The sequence below is a fragment of the Dermochelys coriacea genome, chromosome 2 (assembly GCF_009764565.3).
Source record: "Dermochelys coriacea isolate rDerCor1 chromosome 2, rDerCor1.pri.v4, whole genome shotgun sequence".
Lineage (NCBI taxonomy): Eukaryota > Metazoa > Chordata > Testudines > Dermochelyidae > Dermochelys > Dermochelys coriacea.
Genome location: NC_050069.1, coordinates 243,237,310 through 243,262,022, shown reverse-complemented (window position 1 = coordinate 243,262,022; position 24,713 = coordinate 243,237,310). Strand labels below are relative to the sequence as shown.

At 37.6% G+C, this 24,713-nt stretch overlaps 1 protein-coding gene across 13 annotated transcripts in view; it reads left to right on the top strand.

Annotated features, from left to right (window-relative positions):
- Positions 1-24,713, top strand: part of PARD3 (par-3 family cell polarity regulator) — a 657,871-nt gene that overhangs the window by 345,593 nt on the left and 287,565 nt on the right. For 11 of the 13 annotated variants that reach the window (XM_038392147.2, XM_038392144.2, XM_038392146.2 and 8 more), the window contains 2 exons: positions 7,296-7,387; positions 11,417-11,500. In XM_038392147.2, coding sequence (XP_038248075.1) covers positions 7,296-7,387; positions 11,417-11,500 — 176 coding nt within the window. Of the gene's footprint in view, positions 1-7,295; positions 7,388-11,265; positions 11,278-11,416; positions 11,501-24,713 lie in introns of all 13 variants that reach the window. The other 2 variants (XM_043509558.1, XM_043509555.1) reach the window with 1 other exon arrangement.

Here is a 24,713-nt window from a genome sequence, read left to right as displayed (position 1 = left end):
GAGTATTGCACGTCATGGGTCTTGTTTTACATCATTTATACTACTTCATTTCATTATATTACAAGAACGGATGTCATAAAAATAAGTTTGATTAATCTTTCCAATATGTTGAAATCAGTATATCAAAAAGGTTATTTTTTATATATGCATATGATGGATGGATCCATCATGCATTAATATTATGGTTATTGGTACTGTATTATAGATGGGACTGCACCTTTCATCCCAGGACTACAGGGCAGAAGCTGGACTTTGTCTGTAATAAGTGCTTCCTGATGCCCCAGGGCTATGCACTGGAACTGTGAGCAAGGAGTCTCTCTCTCCTGTGTGCTCAATATTTACTACATGGAAAAAAATTAAAGAACATCAAGTTCAAAGTCACTCGCTCAAGAGTTAGGACATGCCTGAATTAAGTTGGCCTGTGCATCCTTAATTCAGCATTCTTGAACATATGCATTGATAGTCTTTAATTACACCATCCCTAGGTCTGTCATTAATCGCAGTTAACTCAGATGATTAACTCAAAAAATTAATCGTGATTAAAAAATTAATCATTATTAATTGCAATTTTAATCATACTGTTAAACAATAGAATACCAACTGAAACGTATTAAATATTTTTGGACTTTTTTTTGCATGTTCAAATATATTGATTTCAATTACAACATAGAATACAAAGTGTACAGTTCTCACTTTATATTTTTTATTACAAATATTTGCACTGTAAAGATGACAAACAAAAGAAATAATATTTTTCAGTTCACCTCATACAAGTATTGTAGTTCAATTACTTTATCCTGAAAGTGCAACTTACAAATGAAGATTTTTTTTTTTGTTACCTAACGGCACTCAAAAACAAAACAATGTAAAACTTTTGAGCCTACAAGTCCCCTCAGTCCTACATTTTGTGCAGCCAATCGCTCAGACAAACAAGTTTGTTTGTTTATTGGAGATCATGCTGCCTGCTTCTTATTTACTATGTCACCAGGCATTCACATGGCACTTCTGAAGCTGGCAGTGCAAGGTATTTACGTTCCAGATATGCTAAACATTCCTATCCCCCTTCATGCTTCGGCCACCATTCCAGAGGACATGCGTTTGTGCTGATTACGCTTGTTAAAAATCAATGCGTTAATTAAATTTGTGACTGATCACCTTGGGGGAGAACTGTATGACTCCTGTTCTGTTTTACCTGCATTCTGCCATATATTTCATGTTATAGCAGTCTCAGATGATGACCCAGCACATGTTCATTTTAAGAACCCTTTCACTGCAGATTTGACAAAACACAAAGATGGTACTAATGTGTGATTTCTAAAGATAGCTACAGCACTCGATCCAAGGTTTAAAAATCTGACGTGCCTTCCAAAATCTGAGAGGGATGAGGTGTGGAACATGCTTTCAGAAGTCTTAAAAGAGTAACACACCAATGTGGAAACTACAGAACATGAACCATCAAAAAAGAAAATCAACCTTCTGCTGGTGGCATCTGACTAATGATGATGAAAATGAAAATGCATCAGTCCACACTGCTGTAGATTGTTGTCAAGCAGAACCCATCATCAGCATTGATGCCTGTCCTCTGGAATGGTGGTTGAAGCATGAAGGGACATATGAATCTTTATTACATCTGGCACATAAATATCTCATGACGCTGGCTACTACAGTGCCACGTGTATGCCTGTTCTTACTTTCAGGTGACATTGTAAACAAGAAGGGGGCAGCATTATCTCCTGCAAATATAAACAAACTTTTTTGAACGATTGGCTGAACAAAAAGGAGGACTGAATGGACTTGGAGGCTCTAAAGTTTTACATTGTTTTTGAATCAGGTTTTTTTGTATACATTTCTACATTTGTAAGTTCAACTTTCATGATAAAGCGATTGCACTACAGTACTTGTATTAGGTGAATTGAAAAATACTTTCTTTTGTTTTTTACAGGCAAATATTTGTAATAAAAATAAATATTAAGTGAGCACTGTACACTTTGTATTCTGTTGTAATTGTAATCAATATATTTGAAAATGTAGAAAACACCCAAAATATTTAAGTAAATGGTATTCTATTAGTGTTTAACAGCGCAATTAATCACGATTAATTTTTTTAATCGCTTGACAGCCCTAATCATCACATACAATTTTTTCATAGGACCTCTGCCTCATTCAGTACACTGCATGGGTGGTGCTCCCTTACTGAATAGCTATTCAGTATTTTTTCCCCTTGTTCAATCTGTGGTCTCATGCCTTATTTACTGCATGCTATTCAAATCCTGCTCTGAAGACAGAATTATTAATTTTCCCATGGGCTTTTCTGTGATGCTCATTCCTATAGTGTCTGAGTGCTTCACAAACTTTAGTTAATTTGTTTTCACAATATAGGGTAGCCAGGATGCCCAGTGTTCAACCGTAAAGTCTGGTAGAAAAGGGGACCTGACAGTGTCCGGTCACCACAGGTCGGGGAGGTGGGGAGGCACCGGATCGTCACCTGTGCCAGCCCCTACTCAGCCAGGACAGCCTCCTACTTGTGTCAGGTGACTGCAGCTCCCTCCCAACCTGGATGAGGGTGGGGAGAAGGGAAGAGCAGCGAGCGATGGGGGCAGGGCTTGAGGGGCAGAGGTGGGGCCTCGAAGGGAAGAGGCGAGGTGGAGGATGTTCTGGCTCTCCTGCTGGAGTTTTTAAATATTACAACGTTTACAACACCCCACCTCAGTGAGAGGAGGAAGGTGGTAGTATCTCCATTTCGCACACTGATAACTGAGGCACAGAAATATTAAGATAAAAAGTACCCGCCAATTTGGGTGCTCAGAGATGCCTAAGACCTGATTTTTCAGAGTGAGCATTATACCACACTTTATATGGTTGAAGTACAGCTCCCATTGACTTCAGTTGCAGCTGTGAGGGCTCAGCATTTCTGCATCTTAGACCCCAGGTTTAAGTGACTTGAGTAACATCAGATGGCAGAGGCAGGGATAGAATATACTTCCTCAGGGCAGCATTCTACTACCTTAACCACAAACCATCCTTTTTCATCCTGAAGTCCCCTGCCTTGTTCATTACTCTCTTATCAGCTTCTTCAGCAAATGAAGCAGAGGTCCTATAGATCACTGCCTCCTTTAGTACACAACCCTGATGCATCCCCAGGACAGGTCTATCCTGTGCATTGAATGAGGCAAGGGTCCCATGGAAACAATAGAATGTGATTATGTAATTAAATACTTTATCAGAAAGTATAAGCACAAACGGTCTGAATTAAGGTTGCACAGGCAACCTTAATTCTGGTATTTCCTGACTTTTGAGTGTTTGACTTTGTAACTTCATTTTTTTTAATGTAGTTTTTGTGTGTGTAATAATTACTTAAGCTCTGTAAATAGAATTATTGAAATATTTTAACATGCAGTTTCAGTGTCTGGATCCCCTCTTGTATTCATCCATTAAGATTCCCCAGAATTTAAAATGCCCAGTTTGGTCAACTTAGCTTATTTTCAGGGTTTGAGTAGTTAGTTTTATTATAAAATTTAGTACAATAATGATAGAAAAATAATTACTTTTCTGAAAAAGTGCTGTGTTTCCATATTTAGGGGTTTGATTCATGAGTGCAGATCTATAAACAAATGATTTGAAAGAATCTGCTATTGCCTACATATGCACAAGCTTATTAATTGATTTCACATGCTTAAGAGTAATTGTACATAATGTATCTGAAAGCAGTCAAGGCTATCCAATTAACTGTGGGTCACAAATTTTAAAAATTTTTAACTGGGTCACAAAAAAATTATTACTGTTACTGCACAAAGTTTTTACCATATTGTTTCTTAATTACACTGAAATGCTTATTCTTTTGATGTAGCATATTGGTGTTATATGTATAATATTTTACTAGTGGTACTAAATAGAAGGTTTGCCTTGCACTTTGTACAAATATGTTTTTGTGGGAAACATGCTTCAAAGAGAATATCAGAAGTTGGGTTTCTGTAACTAAATGTAATGTGCCTTCTCCTTAGTTTACCTCAGTAATAGCACATACAGGTGGATTTTGCCTTTCAGGAAGAAAAGTACTTTCCAAATAAAGAAATAATTACTTGATGCAGAGATTTTCACAGCTATTTACTTTGCTTAGTACATCAGAACTTCAAGTTACATGCTTCTGCAGGTGTCCAATTTACTCTACATTTGGTTTCATGTATATCAAAATCTGTGTTATATTGGAAGGAAAAGAGTTCCTGATTACGGCAATATTAATTTTTTTTTAAAGGATGCATCTGTTGATTATGGTATTGTGGTAGTAGTGCTGTAGCTAGCATTGAGAATACACTTTCTGTCTAAGCACCTATATCAGATGATAACTTTTTGATTAAAAAAAAACCCCCAAACATTCTATTCTCCATGAGTTATCCAAGTTCAGTTTCTTGATATTTTTTCTTGTGCTTGGCTAACTGAAAAACTCTTTTGTTTCAAATGTACAAATTTATCGTGTTCACTAAGGAATGTCCCGTTTCCATGTGTGGAGTAGAAATGAGAGAAAGAATGAAGGTGTGTTTCAAAGACATGGATTGTGCATGTTGAGCATATTGTCTTTCATTGATGATGATGATGATGAAGGTTACAGAGAACCATAAACATGGCTGTTTATAAACCAGATAAAGGTAGAGTATTTGTCTAGAAAACTTTCAATGCAAGATCCTCAATTCTACAAACACTGAAGCATGTGTATAGCTCTATCCTTGTGAAAAGTATCAGGGACACTAACGGGACTCCTCATGTGAGTAAAATTGTGTGCGCTTCAGATTGGTGGATTGAGATGTAAATGAATAAACAACAAATGATCTGGCAATCTACAAGAAGAGGCTGAGAGAGAAGGACACGGTAGATAATAATACTAAGAGCACATGTGGTTATCTCTATTTTGGTGAGTGATGCTTGCATCTTAAATGTTCCCTTACTTACTGGGTTTATTTAGATTATGGGTTGATAATTCTATCACATAAAAATTTATCACCTTACACAACTCCAGAGATATATATATATATAAGCATCACCAAGAGCTACACAAAGTGAAACAAAAGCAGCTGACTGTTGGTGTGTGTGACTCCACATACCTGTGTAGAGTGCATGTCTGTGCATGCCTGAAATTCAAAGAGATGATTGCTACAGTAACTGACTCTGCTACGTTGCAGACATACATAAGACATTAATTTTAACACCATATGCTATGACACTATATATCAAATCTGGGGAGGAGATACTGTTTATGTGAGAAACAAATCTAAATGTCCTGTTTTTTGCATGTTTAAAGCAACTCTGCATTCCACAATGTATACATTGTTGTACACCACCTGTAATTGTAAATAATGTCCATGATCCTTGCGTATTATTTTCAGTTGTACAAAATTGACCATATTCTGATATATAGTTGCAGCTTTCATTAACACCAATAAATATGAAAACAGGTAAAACATGTTACTGCATAATTGTGACTTACATTGTAGTTATACTTTACAATTGATTTATAAACAGCTTTTTCTGTATAGAAAATATCTGGTTTGCAGTTCTTGTTTACATTCATAAAGCAATTCTAGGCAGGTTCAAGATGCTGGTTAACCTTTGAAATGTGTTACTTGCCTGGTGTTTGAGAGAGAGATGACTAAGAAGTGCATATTATTCCCTCTAAAAACATAGGATCATCAATCTTCAAGTAGCTTGGCTTCAAGCAGTGCCCTGCTATTCAGGATGCACAAAGCATACCTACGACTCAGAGAAGCTCAGTGCATCCAGCCTCTGATTTTTGCAGACTCTCAGACAAAATGTCAATTGGACATTACTGAATGCCTCTGCCTTGCTTTAATATCCCTTCAATAATTTAATATATTGTCTGACTCTGTGGGCTGAACTCATAACCCATCACTTATCATTTTGCTGATTGATGCCTCTGCCAATGGAATTTAAATCTGTGCTTTGAATTGTACTGATTACAATATAATACTTCTGTTTGGTCACATGGGTAATTAAAAGCATAAATTTCTGCTGAATCACCTAGTTATAAAAATGCTTTTGATTCTCTTTTCCTAATGGAAGTCCTTTAATTACGTTGGTCTAAATTTGGAAATACTCTATTCTCAATTCTGACATTAAAAATTATAGGCACAGTGAATAATATACGTATTTTTAATTCGCACTTCCGGAAAGTAAAATCAATCAATTAACATTAGAGCTTTTTTCATTCTTTGAAGCCATAAATACCTCTCAATTCTGTTAATGAAGTTCTGTGGTAAACAATATATAAAACTCTCTTTACTTTGTTCAGGAATAATGCATTGTTATGTGAGATTAGTTGGCATTGCTGGCATTAATAATTCCATTATTTCAGTAATTGAAATACACTTGCAAAAAAAATCTATCTATAATTTAATGACTAAGAGCCAGATCCTGCAGAATCTTATTCAGGAAAAGAATCCATGCTGCCTTCAATAGGATTATGTATGTGTGGAAGGGTTTGCAAGACTGGGATGTAAACACTGCACCAATTTAAACCTCATTTAATTTAGTGAAATCACATGAGAGACAAATTCATCCAACATTTGGCCTTAAATATTTTAAAGGCACTCTGTCAAATTAAAACATCATATTTCTGTGATATTATTTTACCTACTGTTGTTACATGTTACATCTTAGATTGCTGCAAATATGAAAGAGATTTTATATATAGGCGTATTTCCCCAGTTCTTTTCAGTTTGATCACTTAGGGCATTTGACAGCACTTTTAGGATAATCATTTTTCACTGTTTCCTCTGTATACTTAGTTAGCTTCCCCTTATATTTATGGAAGCTTTTCAGAAAACAACCTTGGAGAGAATAAATGGGAAAGAAATTCAGAAGCAGTTGTAGTACCTGTTACAACTTTTAACTTATTCTTTTTAAATTAACTAGTATTGAAGTTGAATGTATCTCTTTATTTAAGTCCTTTAGTAAGCTGCCTAATGACCGGACTAGATCCATTAGTCAACAAATTGTGTGTTACCTCTTTATTTTATGCATTTATGTTGTGTAACATTTTAAAACCTTATTTACCTTAATATGGATTTTCTTCCATGTCATTTCATACTTACTGTTAAACTCTAGCAGTGCATTATGATAACAATTCTCTAGATAAATGTTACAGAAAAGCCACAGTGATGAAATAACTGTGCTTGTAATGTTAAACAAGACTTTTGATCTTTGAAGTATATATTCCATTTTGTATATAATAATTGCAATTTAAAGATTCGAATATTGAAGGAGAATATCTTCTTTACTTCTAGGATGAAGATGGGACAGAGGAGGACAACAGCAGAGTTGAACCAGTTGGACATGCAGACAGTGGTTTGGAGAGCACCACCAACTTTTCCTTAGAGTAAGTTACTGCTACAATTGCATCATTTTTAACAGTAAGATTTAGAGTAGTAAAGAATTCTTACTATCACAAGATTGATAATACAATAAACAAAACAAAGCATGTAACATGCATTTTATTTTAACTGCAACTCTGCATAAAACTGGTCCTTCCTTTTGCCCTTTGCACCTTGGGCATCTTTTAGACACAGTGTTAAAGGGTCCAGACTAGTGATTCAGCAGCAGAGATATGGAGCATTTTCAGAACCATTGCTATAGTATGGTTGGGTGGGTAGATTGGTCTATCTCCACAGAAGATGCTTAACCTTATGGCATTTTAGGGTTTGGTGCTAATGATGGAGGAAGGAATGGGCCCAAGTGGCTGTCTCAAAATATTGAGTTTGGGTATTAAAGGCCTTTATACCTTTCAAAAATGCAGTAAACAAGTCACAGGAAAGGAGGAGTTTTGCAGGGGAGGACTACTCAGACAAAACAGAACTCCACACTGGTGATGAGCCTAACCTGAAACTCCCCTTCACACTAGAAAAGATTCAGTGACTGATAGTTTTATGATGAAACCTGAAATCCAGGGAGTTTTGCCCTTTGAGTTTCATTACGAAGACCTGACCCAGACCTGGCTGTGATATTCGTTGGGAAATGGTCCATTATGCTCTGAATATTTTAAAATTCTTCCTTTTATTTGTAGAGCTGCTGATTGTTATAGGGATTAAAAAGAGTGAGTTAAGTATTATAATAAGTGCATTAATTTGCATTAAATAATAGCGTGTTTCATATCCTAGTTGCAAAATACTTTATGAAGTATTATGAATTCAAAATACTATTTGCTAATTAGAGTATATAAAAATTTGTATCAAATTTAATGCTGTTTGTTTCTATCTTTAAACTGATTTTTGTACCAACATCTTATCTTCTTTTTTTCTTTCTTTTTTTAAACAACACCTCTCCTGTATGCTTAGAGATGAGCTCAGAAAAACACATCAATTAAAAATGTAGTGGGAGCTTTCTTAGTGCTTGTGCACATGGTGCAGCAGTGCATACGACGGTGGTGTGATTTCTAAAGTGCACCAATGTGTTGGGCACTAACCCATGGCACCGAGTCTCAGAGCCCAAGTCAATTGGCTCAGGCTTGTGGGGCTTGGGCTGCAGAGCAAAAAATAGCAGAGTAGACATTCCTGCTCAGGCTGGAGCCTGGGCTCTGAAACTGGTGATGGGGGAGGGTCTTGGAGGTTGGGAATATCTACCCTGCTGTTTTTAGCCCCGCAGCCCACACCCCGCAAGCCTGAGTCAGTTGACCCAGGCTCTGAGACTCAGTGTCTTGGGTTTTTCTTTGCAGTATAGATGTACTGTTAGAATACATTGATTAGGCAAGGACAAATTTTCCTTTACTTTTCCATGCCCATTTTATGGGGCTCAGGATCTGGGAGTTTTGGCTGTTTGCAGAAGAAAGGCAGTTGTGGGAGCAGAAGCTATGAATAAACTTGAATAGATCATGGGAAAAAGGATGTCCTCTATGGTTTAAGCAATTCAGAATCTGGGGCTTGGTTATGGAAACTGTCTTGTCCTCTGTGTCCAGTTTTAATGGATTATGGAATATTGCATGTCCCTTACAAAAGTTCTAGTTACATCACATGAATTGCCACTCCTATATTCCTCTCTGCCCTCAGAATTGAGAACAAAGCAAAATGTGTTCCTTAGAACAGAAAGATATACAACAACCTATAATGAGCAAAAGGCACTTCTTGCAACACTTCCTGGATTTAGTTGATTCTTGGAAGACCTTGTGCACAGCTCCTGTGCAGTGGGAATCAACACTGTTATGATGCATGAAGATTGGGACAGCAAATAATACTGAATATTATAATGCTCTCAAGTAAATCAGTGGTTTACCATCATCTGGAGAATTGATCAGTTCTTGGTCATCCTATCTCAAAGAAGTCATAGTGGTAACAGAGGGGCAGTGAAAATGAACATAGGCATGGAAACATTTCCATGGAGTAAATTGGAAAGATGGGAACAATGTGATTTAGAGAAGGGGACATGAGATAAAGCTATACCAAACAAATATGATAGAAAGGTGGGTACATTCATCTTTTTTTGTTATATAATTTAAAAGGTAGATTCAATTAAAGCCAAAGGCAGTAAATTCAAATCAGCTAAAGGAAAATATTTTTTTATGCAATACATAATTAACCTGTAGAATTCATTGTCACATGATACCACAGAGAGATGACTTTAGTAGGATTTTAAAAAAAGATTGGACATTTATATAGATTATGAGGCCACTTACGTATAATATGTGTAGGATTTTAAAAAAAATGTGGAAGAGACATAAAGTAGTTGCTAGCTGACAGATGTAGGAGGAGAAAAATCCCGTAAAGTCAGATTACTCCATCTTGTCCATTTTGGGGTTTCTTGAACCTTCCTCTGAATGATGTCGTGCTGTCCAATATCAGGCACAATATTTTGGATAAAATGGTGTCATTTGGTGTGGCAGTGATGGGTCTGTCCCCTCATGACATCCATAGGCCATTGCATCTGGCCATATGTTTCTGTACTGACTATAGGTAAAATCTTGTTTGTCCTTATTCAAGAGGCAAGCCAACTGTCAAATGTACTGTATATAGTACCAGAGAATATGAAAAATGTACAGTACTAGAGGCCAGCAAAAACCACAAGTTCAGATTTGGGTTCAGAGTTTTTGTTCCTAAAGTTTTGGTGTGTTTAGATTTGGGGTCTTGACTGATTATTAGTCTGTCTGTAGCTTGTAATGTTTTATGGCTTTTTGGCTCCCAGACCAAACATCCCCAAACGTGTGGATGTTCTGAACTCAGGACATTTGCTTCAGGCTTACTTCGGATACCTTTAGAAATCTTTTCTTGAGCTTTTTGGACCTTTGGCTTATTTGATTTTCTCTTTCTAAAGCAAAAAGTAAAACACAGAACTAATTCTGCTTGACTACATGGCATATTAAACATTTTCGTTGAGAAGACAGAAATATAGATCTATAAATACACATAGCAAACGGAAATAATTGTAGTAAGCTCACTACAGTAGAACCTCCGAGTTATGAACACACTCGGGAATGTAGGTTGTTTGTAACTGAACAAAACATTATGGTTGTTCTTTCAAAAGTTTACAGCTGAACATTGACTTAATACAGCTTGAAACTTTACTATACAGAAGAAAAATGCTGCTTTTAACCATCTTAATTTAATGAAACAAGCACAAAAAACAGTTTCCTTACCTTGTTAATCTTCTTTTTTTAATTTTTCCCTTTATTTTTTTTAGTAGTTTACATTTCAGACAGTAATGTAATGTATTTGCTTTTTTGTTTTTTTATCTCTGCTGCTGATTGTGTACTTCCAGTTTCAAGTGAGGTGTAGCTGCATGGTCACTTGTAACTCTGGTGTTCATAATGCCGAGATTCTACTGTAGGCAAATTGTGGGAACACAAGACATCAAATGATGTTAGTGTTTTGCAAACTGAAGGAGGTTTTACCATTAAAACTTCAACTGTCCTCTTTGAATAGTTTAAGATAATGTTTAAACTAACATTTAAGGCTAGAGCAGGCTTTCACTGGGATAGCTGAAGGAAGTATGATAGGGTCAGTAAAAACTTTATAGTTTTTGAGAAAAATTGATTGTTCCATATTTGACACATTAATTGAAAAAGAAATAAAAAAATCCTCTACTTGCCTGTAGACAAGAAAGCTTAAATTTAACAAAAAGCCCCAAACCAAACAATATAAATATAAAACTGTGCCATTGTATAGTTTGTAATTCATGTAGCTGATTAAGGTTACCAAAAGGGCTAGTTCACTTTTCATTTGAGTTATTAATGGAATTGTTTTGATGATTGATCTCCTTTCATGCCATCAGACTAATATTCAGGTATGTAGTATTTCAACATTGCTTTCATCACCATTGCTTAAGTTCTGGAATATCTGTTTTGTGTGTGTGCGTATGTATAGGTTTTTTTCGTTCATTTACGGCACATGTTCATGTTCCCTCATTCATCATTGTCTCACAGTGATATGGTAAAGCTCGTAGAAGTCTCCAATGACGGCGGGCCTTTGGGAATCCATGTAGTGCCTTTCAGTGCCAGAGGCGGAAGGTAACGTATTGTGTAAGATTTTAATTGAATCATAACTTACTGTGTTTTATCTTGGCTGTGCTTCTTCTTGTATAGGTGCCTGTAGGTTCTATTGAAATAACACATGGTTTTTTTTTCCAAGAGGAAGTTTTACTGACTTAAAATAATTGACACATTCTGCCACTCTTACTCACTCTGTATACTGTTGTACGAAGGCAATACATAAGGGGAAGAAAGATGGCAGAAATCTGTCCCCTTAACGTATAATGGAATTGTATTGTGACCTGATGGAAACTTGAATTGCAACGATATGAATTATTTCCTTCAGACTCTCAAAGTTATTTTTCCACTTTAATTCAGGAGAGATTTGTGCATTATTTCCCTCTATTTACCAAAGTAGCAGCATTCTAAACCAGAGAATTCTCACATCTACGTGCATCTGATAAGCAAGATTGAAAGAAAAGAATTTCAGTACTTGTAATATTAAATAGCGTTCACTATGTTGAAAGGAAAAAAGAAAGGCTATAGTATGGGATTTTGGATGTTGGATGGGTGGTGAGAAGGCATGTATTCTCACCAGCCGTCTTAAATTTCATGTACGTGACAAAAGGCAAGAATTTCTTAAGTTCCAGAACAAATGAATGCAATGCAGGTGATTTACATTAAAATAACTTTCAGGATTACATTAGTAAACAGAACACTCCATTTATAGCATTTGCTTTGCTGAAGTAGAATTTTAGTAATTAGGATCCTTAATCGAAACATTAATGTATTCTCAGTAAAATTTTATACTTTTGTACCAATCATTATTCACTGTGGGGGTTTTAAAGCTTGTGGGCATACTGAAAAGGCGGCAATCTGTCAAGAATATAAGTAGGATTTATTTGGGGGTGGAAGAGATTACCTTTATCTTTAAGTGTATTGCATTCACTATTTCTGCTTTTTTTTGGTGAAAAAGGACAAAGCATGCATTTAAAAAAGTGTAATCTTAGATTACACAATGAAAGGATATTATGTTCTTACAAGTCTGCCTATCCATCAGCAATTTTAGTTTAAATTGATTAGAAGCAAGTGTTTATCAGATATTTATATCAAGTGCTTTTCACACGATATACATTTTTTCTTCTACAGAAGGAGGAGAATATGGTTTTAAAAACTTTTTTTCTGATTATTATTTTAACCTTTATGCTTCAGTAGCTATACTGACATGTAGTACTGTGACAAAACTAATAATTTTGTTGAACTGAAGGCAACTTTCCCTGAGGATTTCAGGAGGTAAGAGCAAACTGTCATCATATGGTGACTCTCTCTTCCCATGAATGACCTGACCCTATCTTCAGTGAGTTCAGTCAGCAGATATGAGAGTGGTAATGTTTTAATCACAACCTCATAAATAAAGACAGGAGGGAATAGCATGCTGTGATTTTGCATAGTTATCTAGGCCGTGGACTGCACTGGAAGAGATGGGAGGGTCAGATCAGAATTGTTGGCTACCTCTTAATCAGGGTGATATTCAGTTTAATAAAGCTGTGTGGTTTTTTAAAAAAAATCTCTTAAACACATGTATTCTAGGTCTTCTGACATCTGTCAATCTGTTCTTTTCATGTAACCAACCCTCATGGAAAAAGTAGGGATTAGATCAACAATCCTTGTAGGAATAATGAGGTTTTATAAAAATTACTCTTAAAATCTACCACATCTAATAATGAGTCAGTGAAAAGGATGTAATTCAGTGATAAGTTTTGTAAGATGGTAAAAAATGTAGAGATTTTTCTGTAAATTCTCTAGGAATTTTCCACTCAGGAAGTCAGTGGAATTATAATAAAAATATCAGTTGAAATGCCGTGAGTTTAATTCTTGATTTTGTGCTGCTAAAAGATAGGTGACCATAGTTATTAACTTGGACAAGCTATTGAATGGGTACTCTCTAAGGGTATTGCTAATGAAAAGTAATATTTTAGTTTTGGTTATTCAACCAAACTACTTTTTTGATCATCTTTAATCATTAATCTTATACTAGGGGAGGCCTGAAACTCCTGGCTTTTACACTGAGATGTACAGAGATATATTCACCTGTAACAATGAGTTTATATTGTAATTTTTGTCACTTCATATTGAAATAATATAATTATTTTTCATGTAAAAAAAATTCAGCCACTTCTTCAAGCACTTACTCATAGTAGTTCTTTACCATCAGTGGAATTACTTCAGTGAGTAGAGACTCGATTGGGGGTTGCAAGCTCGTAATATGGTTGTCAAGAATAAAAGTAAAGTTTAAACTGTTTATACTGTACATAATGACTGTATAAAGTAGATTTATTTTTTAAGACACCAGGTATGTTGTGAAGCATCAAAGGCCCTGCATACGAGTGTATTCTTCAGCTATTTCTCCTCCAGGAATTTTTGTTGGTTAATAAAAGCAAATGTCCACAAGTGTGCCACGCTTTTTGAACTTGAACTTTAATAATTGGAAAAGAGTTGGAGATAAACTTATGGATCAAACTAATTGACATATATTGGAAACTGACCAGGTTATGTTTAGATAATCCCCCCGGATGACAAATAGTACCAATAATTTTAGTTTACGTTCAGGAAAGTCTCAACCCATAATTCCTTGCATAAATTAGAAAATGATAGTCAAAGTTTTCCCAATCCCCAGCTTCTTATGAGTTGCCTATTCTCTTTACAGTCTGTCTGCACTTTAAATTTTCCAGCTCCTTAATGCTGCAGTCCCTTTTGGCCCCAAAGTCTTTATAATCTCTAATGCAAATGTTAGAATACTCTAGTGGTGATTTTCACAGGTTGCTGACCTCTGTCTTGTCTTCTTTCTCAGTCTACTTATGCTTAAGCTATTAAAAGCCCCACCATTTAAAACTGCTAAAGAGAAAATGTACTAAAATCCAAATACTTCTTAGTTAACAAAACCATATAAAACTCCATAATAAATATATAAACTTAACATTGCAAAGATTACATTTTGCTTTAATCCAAGCAAAACTTCTATGCAGTGACATTTAGTTATGTATTATGTGTCTTACCATTTCCTTAGTATGTGAGCACAAACATGAATGAATTTATCCCAGAACACTCCTGTGAGGTAGGTAAATATTACCATCTCCATTGTAACAGTGAAAATTGAGGCACCAAATGATTAATTGACTTTAAGGTCACATAAGTCACTGGGCCAAAATCCTTTGAATGCCAGAATAACGCTTTATCCATAACACCAGTAGAACCCCAACTCACACAAACATACTTGTTCAGTAGGGAATTTTGGAGAAGTTCTTTTTTAAAAACACATCTTTAGAATACCTGAGAAGTTACTTGTAACATAGTGAGTATAGTCTTCATTGCTGTCCCCTTCAAATTGCATTGTACTTCTGTCATACAATAGAGCTAAGATGTGGTTTGGAAGTCTTTTGAAAAGCTCACCCTGTTTTGTGGAATAACCAATATAGCATTTACTTTACCACATTCTGATTGTCAGCTTTTGTGTTCATAATAGTGCTATAAAGTCTGCATAAATCAGGTCAGGCCACTATACTGAGAAAAATTAATAGTTTTAGCTCTGAAGGGGACATAATCTCTTTAAGAAACATCCACTCAAACTGGACTAGATGCACTTTCAATGACACTTGCCTATGTCTCAATTGAAGCTGAACTGTTGCATCTTCAAAGACTGTATTTGTATGCATGTGGGTTTTTTTTAAACAGAAGTGGCAAGATTAATGGCGGGGAAGGCAGGAATAGTCAATTCATTAATTTTCAAAGGAGACCGTGCTTGGTATTACTGCACTACTCAGTAACACAAACAAAGCTAATGACCCACCCAAAAACCAGTTAACATTCCATTTGTCACTGACATAGTCAAAGGTTTGCAGAGTGAAGGACAATGTGCTCCATCTATCAGTTATGCCTGTGTGTTATATCTGATAGAGAATGCAGATGATCTTAACTGATTGCTGCGCCTGCAGTAGCCAAGAGCCTTATAAACAAGCAGGGGTCCAATTTGAACATTCATGTGCTACTCAAGGAATATTGCAAATCTTTAAAATGCAGTTCTGCTTACTGAGGGCTTGTCTATTCCTAAAATGCTGCAGTAGACATAGCTGCGCCACTGTCGCACTTCAGTGAAGGCACTATCTGCGACAACAGGAGGGTTCCTCTCATTGGGGTAGCTAATCCACCTTCCTGAGAGTGGTAGCTAGATCAATGGGAGAATTCTCTCATCGACGTATGCTGTCTAACAGCGGGTATTAGGTAGGTTTAACTGCATTGCTCAGAGGTGTGGATTTTTCACACCTCTGAATTGCCCATTATATCAACTTATTTTCTAGTGTATATCAGGCCAGAGCGAACTTTGGTGATGTGTTCGGTGTTGGGCTCAGAAAATGAACATTTAAAAAATTATATTTGGCTTTTAGCGGCTGCCTATCAGGTGGGTTTGTTTATTAGTAGGGGTATAAGGCCTGGAGCAGCAGAGCACTGCCATTCTTGCAGTGGTTGCACATGTGTATTTTACTCAGGTGTGTGTGCCATCCGAGTGCTAGAGCTAGAGAGTTTTCTGCAGCAGTACACTTTGGGGCGGCATGTGTGCCGCACCTCCTCATGGCCCTCTTGAGGCTACCTAAGGGCTGTTCCGCCTTGAGCCCTCTCAGTTCCTTTTCACTGCCCGTGGCCTGAGTCAAAACTTGCCATTCAGTTTACCTCATGGGGATTTTTTTTTCTTCTTAGTTAGCCAGTTTAGCTTCCTGCCTTATCTGGAAATAGAAGTTAATATCCATTAAATTTTATTTTATTTTATTTTTACTTTAAAGTTCATTTTTAATAGTTTCAGTGCTTTGCATACAACATTTGCCAGGCTTTAAGCACTGCCTGTCATGTGGGGTGTGTACCCCGAATAGTGACCTCCTTACCTTTGTCTCAGTGAGGGGAAAATTAAAGAGAGGTGCTGTATCTGCTGCTCTTTCTAGAAAAGATAGGCCATTTCCAGAGACCAGTACCTCTAACACTACCTCATGGAGCATGCCTCAGCCCTGGGGCTCTCAAGTGAGTGCCCTAGTTACTCACATGCAGTCTGCAAGTGTGGGTGTGGTGTCTCTGATAGACCCTTGGGCTCGGACTCTTCTTAGCAGAGAAAGAGGAATCAGTCTGTCTTCTCCTTCCCAAAGGGCTTGTCTACACTGGCAAGTTTCTGTAGCAGTAAAGCATAGCTTTTTGCACTCAAACTGCAGATTGTAACGCACTGCCAAGCCACTTAGTGCACAGAAATTCCTCAGCTGCAAGCACTGCAAAAAAACCACAGCTTGATGAGAGTCAGTAAGGCTATTTGCACTGAGGCTCCAGCGCTCTATGCCAGTGGAGACACTTGATTGCTTTCTGCGCTGTAATTGGCCTCTGGAGTCTGTCCCATAATGACTCTCATGCCCGTCTGCTCATTGTGTTGAACTGGCTTGCAGGTGAAATGCCCCCCTCCCCTTTCAAAGCACCTTTTCTGACAGCCCCTTGTGTGGCTGTGCTGATCTGCTCCGGACATAGGCAACCATGAACGTGGAATGCGCGTGCTGTTGAACCAAAGGCAGGTGTGTGCAATGTGTGTTAGGAGTTCTGTGCAGAGAACCCAGGGAGGGAGGTGGTGGCTGATGTTGGGGTTTCCCCCCTTCCCCAGGACTTGTTGCTTCCTGCCACTGTCTGAACTTACAAGACAGCATGCTGACACGCTCTCTGTTCCCCAAAACGCTGTCTCTCCCCACCTCCATACACACACACTCCCTCCCGCCACTTCAGTTGAAAAGCAGCTGGCAATGTAGTAGGATGCCCATAGAACAATGGGATTGGGAAACCTGCATCATGTGATGCTGTGCCTGTCCCATGAGACATTGGAAACCTTTCCCAAAACACCCTGCGGCCAGTTGCACAGTGGGATAGCTACCTCAATGCACTGCTGTCTTTGCCGTTGCAAGAGCTGCTAAGGCGGATGCGTTCCAGCATCACAAGGAGCACCATGTGGACACACAACAATGGTTTAATTCTAGTATTTTAATAAAAGTGGTATAAATTATGGAGCAGAAACTTGCCAGTGTAGACAAAGATTCAGTGGTACCAAAAGCAGAGCTGAGCTATGGACCTGGTACCATGGCGGGAAGATATTGGTACTGTGCCTGTCGACTGTCTGTAGGGAGACCGTTGATTTTTCGGTACCAGTGAATGCCATTTCAGTGCAAGCATTGCTGGTAGCAACAACCCTGCAGACTTATGAAAGCAGCAAAGGATTGGCTTTACTTTTCTGTACCAGACTCTCCTTTGGTGCAGCAGTCCATTGTGTTGTCAGCACCTCTTCCAGTACTGGGTCCATCTGTCTCCTCAGCTATGGTGCAGAGGACTCTGAGTGGGCTTGTCCTCCGGTAACTTTTTGATTCTGGCTCACACGGTGTCACCACCGCTACAGTCATTGGCCTCGGTTTCAGTTTCAGTCTCAGCTCTCTTGGCACTGTCAGCTTTGGTGCTGGAACAATCGCTGGCTTGGTACCCTTGCCACCGATTTCCCCTTTGATGTTTGGTTTTGTTGAAACTTTGCATTCATTCAAAGACTCTCCGGCTACCCTTCACTCGTTAGTGGTCTATACCCCTGCCTCCAACAGACATCACTATAGACCCTTGAAACAACAGTATTATAGGTAGTTTTTCTATCTGCCAAAGCCAGCATGATTTTTCAAGGAGGAAGCAGATATCACAGAGAAGGGGGTTCTCCAACTCCAGTTGAATCAGCATACGCAATCCTCAGTCAGCTCTCGGGATCAGCCATTTGACTTCCCCTTCAGGGCAGCAATACAGAAGTTGCTGATCTTTCCCCCAACTTGGGGACAGATTGTCTCACTTTGTTGATTGCTTGGGAAGCCATAACAACAGACAAATGGGTCCTATGCACTGTGAGACTGGGATATTCTATCCAATTTCTTTCCACACCCACTTTCTCAGTCACCTACCTTTTACCTTTATAGAGGACCATCTAATAAGTCAGTGCTCCTTCAAGAAGTTCAGACTCTAGTTACTGTAATGGCCATACATGTTCACTGTCACCACTGAGGAAAGGGGACTTCACTCATGATAATTTCTGACCCAAGTCCAAGAGGGTCAAAGACACCATATTGGACTTTCAGAATCTTAACATGTTAATCAAATACATAAGATTTTGCATAATTTCCCTAATGTCAATCCTTCCTTCCTTCATTAGATTGCAATGACTGGTTTGCTACCCTCAGTCTCCAGGATGCCTACTTCCATGTGGCAATACTGCCAAGTCACAAGAAGTTAGTGAGATTCATTGTAATGGTCCAACAACAATGAACAGTACTTCACTTTGGCCTGTCATTGGCATCATAGGCACCGACTCTGAGGATGCTCCAGGGCTGGAGCACCCATGGAAAAAGAATAGTGCATGCTCAGCATCCACTGGCAGGCCCTCCCCCGCCCAGTGCCTCCCGCTCACTGCTGATCAGCTATTCAGCAGTGGGCAAGAGGTGCTGGGGCAGGGAGAGGGAGAAGCAGGGGCAGGAAAAGATGGAGCAAGGGTGGGGCACACTTGGAGGTGAGGTGGGCCTTGGGGTAAAGCATCCCTGGGGAAATCAGAAAGTCGGAACCTGTGATTATCATGTTTTCACCAAGGTGGAGGAAGGAAATTCATGTCTTCCTTTTCTTCGTGGTTGCTTAGTGCAAGTCAGATCCAAACATCAGGTTGTCCACCACATCCCATTTATTGTCCATAAATTTAGACCACATAAATCAAAGTCTCTGTCTTATAAGGTAGTATGACTTGGTCTGGATTTACTGTAATCTTTATCTATCTAGCCCTGCGTGGTATTTTGGGAACTCCTAAAGAAGGGATAGAATAGCACAGACTAAACTGTGTATTTCCTATTTTTGTCATTGTAAATTACAACCTTAATATTACTTTGACAGATTTTGGGTGTAAATAATCTCTGCATTATATGAAGGTAGATACGGAACATACATACAGTTCCCCTACTGAAGAATTGTGATTGATTTTTCTGTTCCATGGTGCTCTTTTTTATCATATTTTTTCATTTCCAATATGTGTGTTTTATGTTCCAAAGTTAACAAGTCACTTTAAAATTTATTGACATTTTTTCAGTGAAGTTTACTCCTTTGTTTTGCTGCTTTAGGTTGTTTAAGATTCAAAGAAAACTGAAGCAATATCTGGTAGCCATTGTTTATACTTGAAATTCCTGTATGCAGACTTTATTTTTTGCAGCCACATGGGTGTGTTTTGTCTCCCCATTGCAGCATTGAAAATCCTCCCCATTTATTCCTCTAATTGATTCCCCATCCTCAAGGCCTGCATTGTAGTCCTTAATTCTCAAAGACACAATGACTGGAAGAGCGTCCCTTTGCTGCCAGTCAGTCCCATTTCATCATCATCCAGATGGGCTGCTGTTGAATAACCCAAGGCATCTTGGTCCTCACCGCCTTCTCCAGAAGGTCGTATGTAACCTCATCATCCTAGCCAATCTGAGAACTGAGAGTTCAAGAATGGAAAACAAGCTTGAGCCTCTGGAATGAAAGTGCTGAGCACTATTATAACACCGCTATGAGTGGGGCAATGAATATTTGAATATTGTAGTAAAGGTTTGGGTTGGTGTCCTCCTTTGGGCCTGTCAGCTATGACCATTTAATTGACTAGACAAGGTCTCACTTTCTAGTATGATGGTATTGCTTTTATGTTCTAGTGGCAATGTTCTGTGGCAGGTTTCATCACTGCACAGCTTTGTGTGTGCCAATGACCCTGTTATTTTTTTGTTTCAGAATCAGTAGTTTTATAGAAATACTTTTACTCTAGTCATTGCCTTGTGTGTTACGTTCTTTAAACGTTTTAGTTGACTCTTTTCATTTGTGTCTCAGTTGATTCAATTGAAACTGGATCATAGTTAACAGGAGAATAACTTCAATGCATGTGTGCAATGGGCAGTGATAGCTGAACCATATTCTGGCATATTCAGTGTAATGTTCTTATTATGCTCATGGTGTTTACACTGTCAGCTTTTATTAAGATAAATTATGATAATTCCCATACAGCTGGGTGTCAATTGTGGGGAGTTCACATTTTCAAAGAAGAATTCAGGCAATTTAGATGTCAATAAAACATTTGTGCTTATTTCCAGTTTTAATCATTCATTGTAATTTATACTTAGAAGTGAAATGTTAACATGTGAGGCTGAATTTATTTTAATTGTATAATTAGGCTAATGAACCTTGTGGAAATATAGTGGTGCAAGTGTTAATATAATCAAAGCAGTTAAATTCCTAATTATATATCTAAACAAGTGTAAAAGACAGAAATTCAGTGGTTGCCATTTCTGCTCTCCCCCCTCTCCTCCACGTTAAATAAGCTGGTGTAAAGCACAGCCTGGAGAGCAATTTCCTACATCATTGTAATTTCTACTGGTCATAGGTTTGCAGAGTTCTTTGCAGAGCTTATAAGAAATTCATCCCAGTCTTGGAGAGTTCCTAGCTAAGGCCTTGTCTACACTGAGAAAATGTATAATGTTCTTTAAAATGTGGAGAATTAGTCTGTTTTCTAGTCTGAGATAGCAGTAGCATAGACAAGGACTAGTAATGTTTAAAACATGTTATCTGGTCACATTTAACCCTGTAGGGATTAAAAATATATTTTCGAAAATAATTTGCCCTTTTTCTTAAAATCATATTAGTTAGAACTGGTTAATTAAGATGTTTTCTAACATGATGCATTTTCCTAGGTAGGAATATACCATTCATGTATATATTCTTAAAAAGAACTCCCTAAAATGGCACTGGTATTCGTGTTTGTTTTTCCTCTAGATGCCAGCCCAGTTGTGCTTGGTTTTCAGGTTTAAAAAAAAAACGCACAAAAAACTGAACAGTCAAGTCTGCAAAAGAGTCCTGGAATCAGAAAGTCATGCAGGGTTCTTCCTTGTTACACATCATCACTAATATCCCTGGCCGAACTGCAGAATATGTATGTGTTTACTATACTTGCATCTGAACTACATCTATGCTGCAAATCTCAATTGACTGGGAACACTGGTGGTGGTCCTTGACAAGGAAAGAATCCAATTTATTTTGTAGACTCCACAGTAAGTCTGCAAAAATCCTTTTACTTCTAAAATAAGTAAATGAAATGATGGAGTCATTGCAACAATGACATGAATCCAATAACGCCATTTTAGAGTAACATTTCTCATAAACTACTGTTACTGATGCAGCAACATGAGTAGAAATTGCTGTGTGGGAAACTAGTTCTTGCCAAATTTTTGGGCAAATTATTCCGTCTCTGAAAGAGTTGTATTGGAAAACATTCCTGAGTGTGTGTTTAAACTGTGATACAGTATTGTTAGCCTATTTCCAACACATGCAAACTGTGTGTGTTATAAAAAAAAAAAAAAAAAAAAAAAAAAACGGGAAGACAGATGTGATCTGTAGTGCTTACAGCAGTTGATTAGAAACCAGGAGGATGCTGGGTTTAAATTTGACTAAGGCTAGTCACCCTCTTTTGATCACTAGTAGAGCTGCTTGGAAAAAAATTGATGGAACCATATTCCATTGGAATATACTGTTATATATAAATGAAATCCTTTGCAAAATCTCATTACCATTCACCAACATTTTGTTTCTGAGGGAAAAAAGGGGGTCGGGGGGCTTCTGACAGTGCTGAAACATCCCAGTTTTTTCCTTTTGAAATGAATTTTTGATTTTTTAAAATTTTGGTATTATATATGCTAAAATTTTTAAAAAGACAAAATTGAATGTAAACATTTTGATTGGGCCCCAAACATTTTTAAAAACATTTTCTTTGTGGAGTAGTTTAGAGATTTTCAAGTTTGTTCCTAACTGAAATGAAAAACACATTTTGAAATTTGAAAATCCTTCACAGAATGGAATTTCTGTTCTCTACACAGCTCTAATTGCTAATTATGCCACTTCAGCTGTATGTTCTTTAGTCCATCCAGCTCTAATATTGGGTAAAAAGCAAGATCTCCATGAATGCCAGATGCTGCAACTGAGCTGAGCATTCCTGCATTAATAGAACTTGTAAGCTTTGTTTAATGGGAGTAATTGCAATTTTGACATGTAGTTTTGTTTCTGTATTACATTATTTTACAGTGGTTAGGATTAATAAGGTTTTTATTAGATTTGAGCGCTTATGTGGATAGGTTTCAGAAACAATGAATCATGCAGAAAATAAGATGTCCTATATTATCAGTAGGTTAATACAGCTTCACTAGAAAGGATAATGATAGCAATCATATCGGGGGGAGAGATAGCTCAGTGGTTGAGCATTGGCCTGCTAAACCCAGGGTTGTGAGTTCAATCCTTGAGGGAACATTTAGGGATCTGGGGCAAAAATTGGGATTGGTCTGCTTTGAGCAGGGGGTTGGACTAGATGACCTCCTGAGGTCCCTTCCAACCCTGATATTCTATGATTATTAAATAATACCAAAAAAAGTAATGTGATATTAATGGTAACTAATCTCAAAATAAAAAGAAATCTCATAAATACCTCAAGTGTCTGGTGAACCAATAGCTATGAGAATTTGAATAGGTTGTAGTGTCACCATTACACTAAAGTGAAGTATTAGATATGCCATTATATATTGAAGGGCTTTATTTTTAATTAAAATAGAAATAAAGGGTCTTCTCCCTCAGCAAAGCACATCTTGTGTGCCTTTTGATTGTATATAGGTATATGTTTGCCCACATCCTGATTATACATGGACCATTGAGCCCAGGCAAATGTACAAATTGAGCCCATGCAAAAGTGTTGCTGGGGTGGGGATGGAAGAAAGAGGTTCCCCAAGAGTTTATTAATAAGAATTCTTATTTTATAAGAAAAGAAAAAGGTGTTTTCTCTTTGGGTGTGAAGGAATATGACTTGCTGGGATCTGTTTCTTCCTCATCCCCGATCACTATGTGGGGTGTAGAGTATAGTGTACTTTGCACCCACTCTTGATGGCTCCTTTTTGAAGCTGTGAGTGGAGACATCCCTTGAGGGCTGCATAGTCTTCTCAACTGTCAGTTATGAGGAGGAGAGCCAACTCCTTTTCTAAAGTAAGGGAGGCACTGTGTATGGTCAGTATTTCCCTACTGTCATCCACCAATCTGTGCTGTGTGAACAGGGAGAGGGATTGATTTTGGCTTCAACAGGTGCGGCTGGGCCACGCAACTGTGTTACAATCTGAATTGGGGATGCGTCAGGGCACAGAATTTAGGGTGGGATTTTCAGCAGTATTGTCCCAAACAAAATGTAACGATAAATTGTATGGACATCCATTGTAGGGGCTAGCATAAGGCCCTAATGACCACTTATATCCCACTTCAGCCCTATATTGGGACTTCACGGTGCACCTCTACATGGGGTGCATTTAATCAAAAATGTAAGTTGTTTTATCCTATTTGAACAAGTTGAATGTTTGTCAGATTTCAGTAAAAAAAAAAAAAAAAAAACCCAAGGGGGTAACAATAAAAATAATGCCCTTTCCCAGAACCCCACTTTTGGGCTGACAGACATAATGGTGGAAAGTTTAATCTCCCTGAGATAATTTCAGAAAGCTTAATGAGTGAAAATGGATTTTTTTTTAACAGCCTTAACTATAGTTTAGGCTGCATGGAAACTGTAATTATCGTGCAAAATGTTGTAATAAATGCATGCAAACTGTTTTAGCCTTACTTTATATTTTACTTAGAGGAATAAAAGTATTTTGTGTAATCAACAGTTATGAACGTTATTTTTAGTGCTTTTCCCCAACTAAGAGACAGAACATCCTAGTAAAATTTTATTTTGTAATTATACACTATAATTTTAAAATCCCAGTGATGTGATCAAGAAGTTTTGCAATGAAACCAAAGAAAAATAGATGTAATCAGGAGCTATTATTAAAGAGTTTTCTGTTTTACTGATTGTGACAGACAGGAATTGCTGTGTAATCATTACAAATACTGAGCTCTAATAATTTTATGAACATTGTGTGTGACCTAGGAGGTGAGATGAAGTTACTGTATAACTATGGTAGTATATTAGAAATGCCTGTATAACTGTACTGATCTAATTTGATAGGGGGCTGTAGGAAGACCAATGAGGAAGCAACTCAGTAGAACTAGATACAGATACCCCAGAACACACTTGAAAGACAATGGAGCGATCTTTTAGCTTCAAGGATCCAGTCTCTCTCTCTTACCC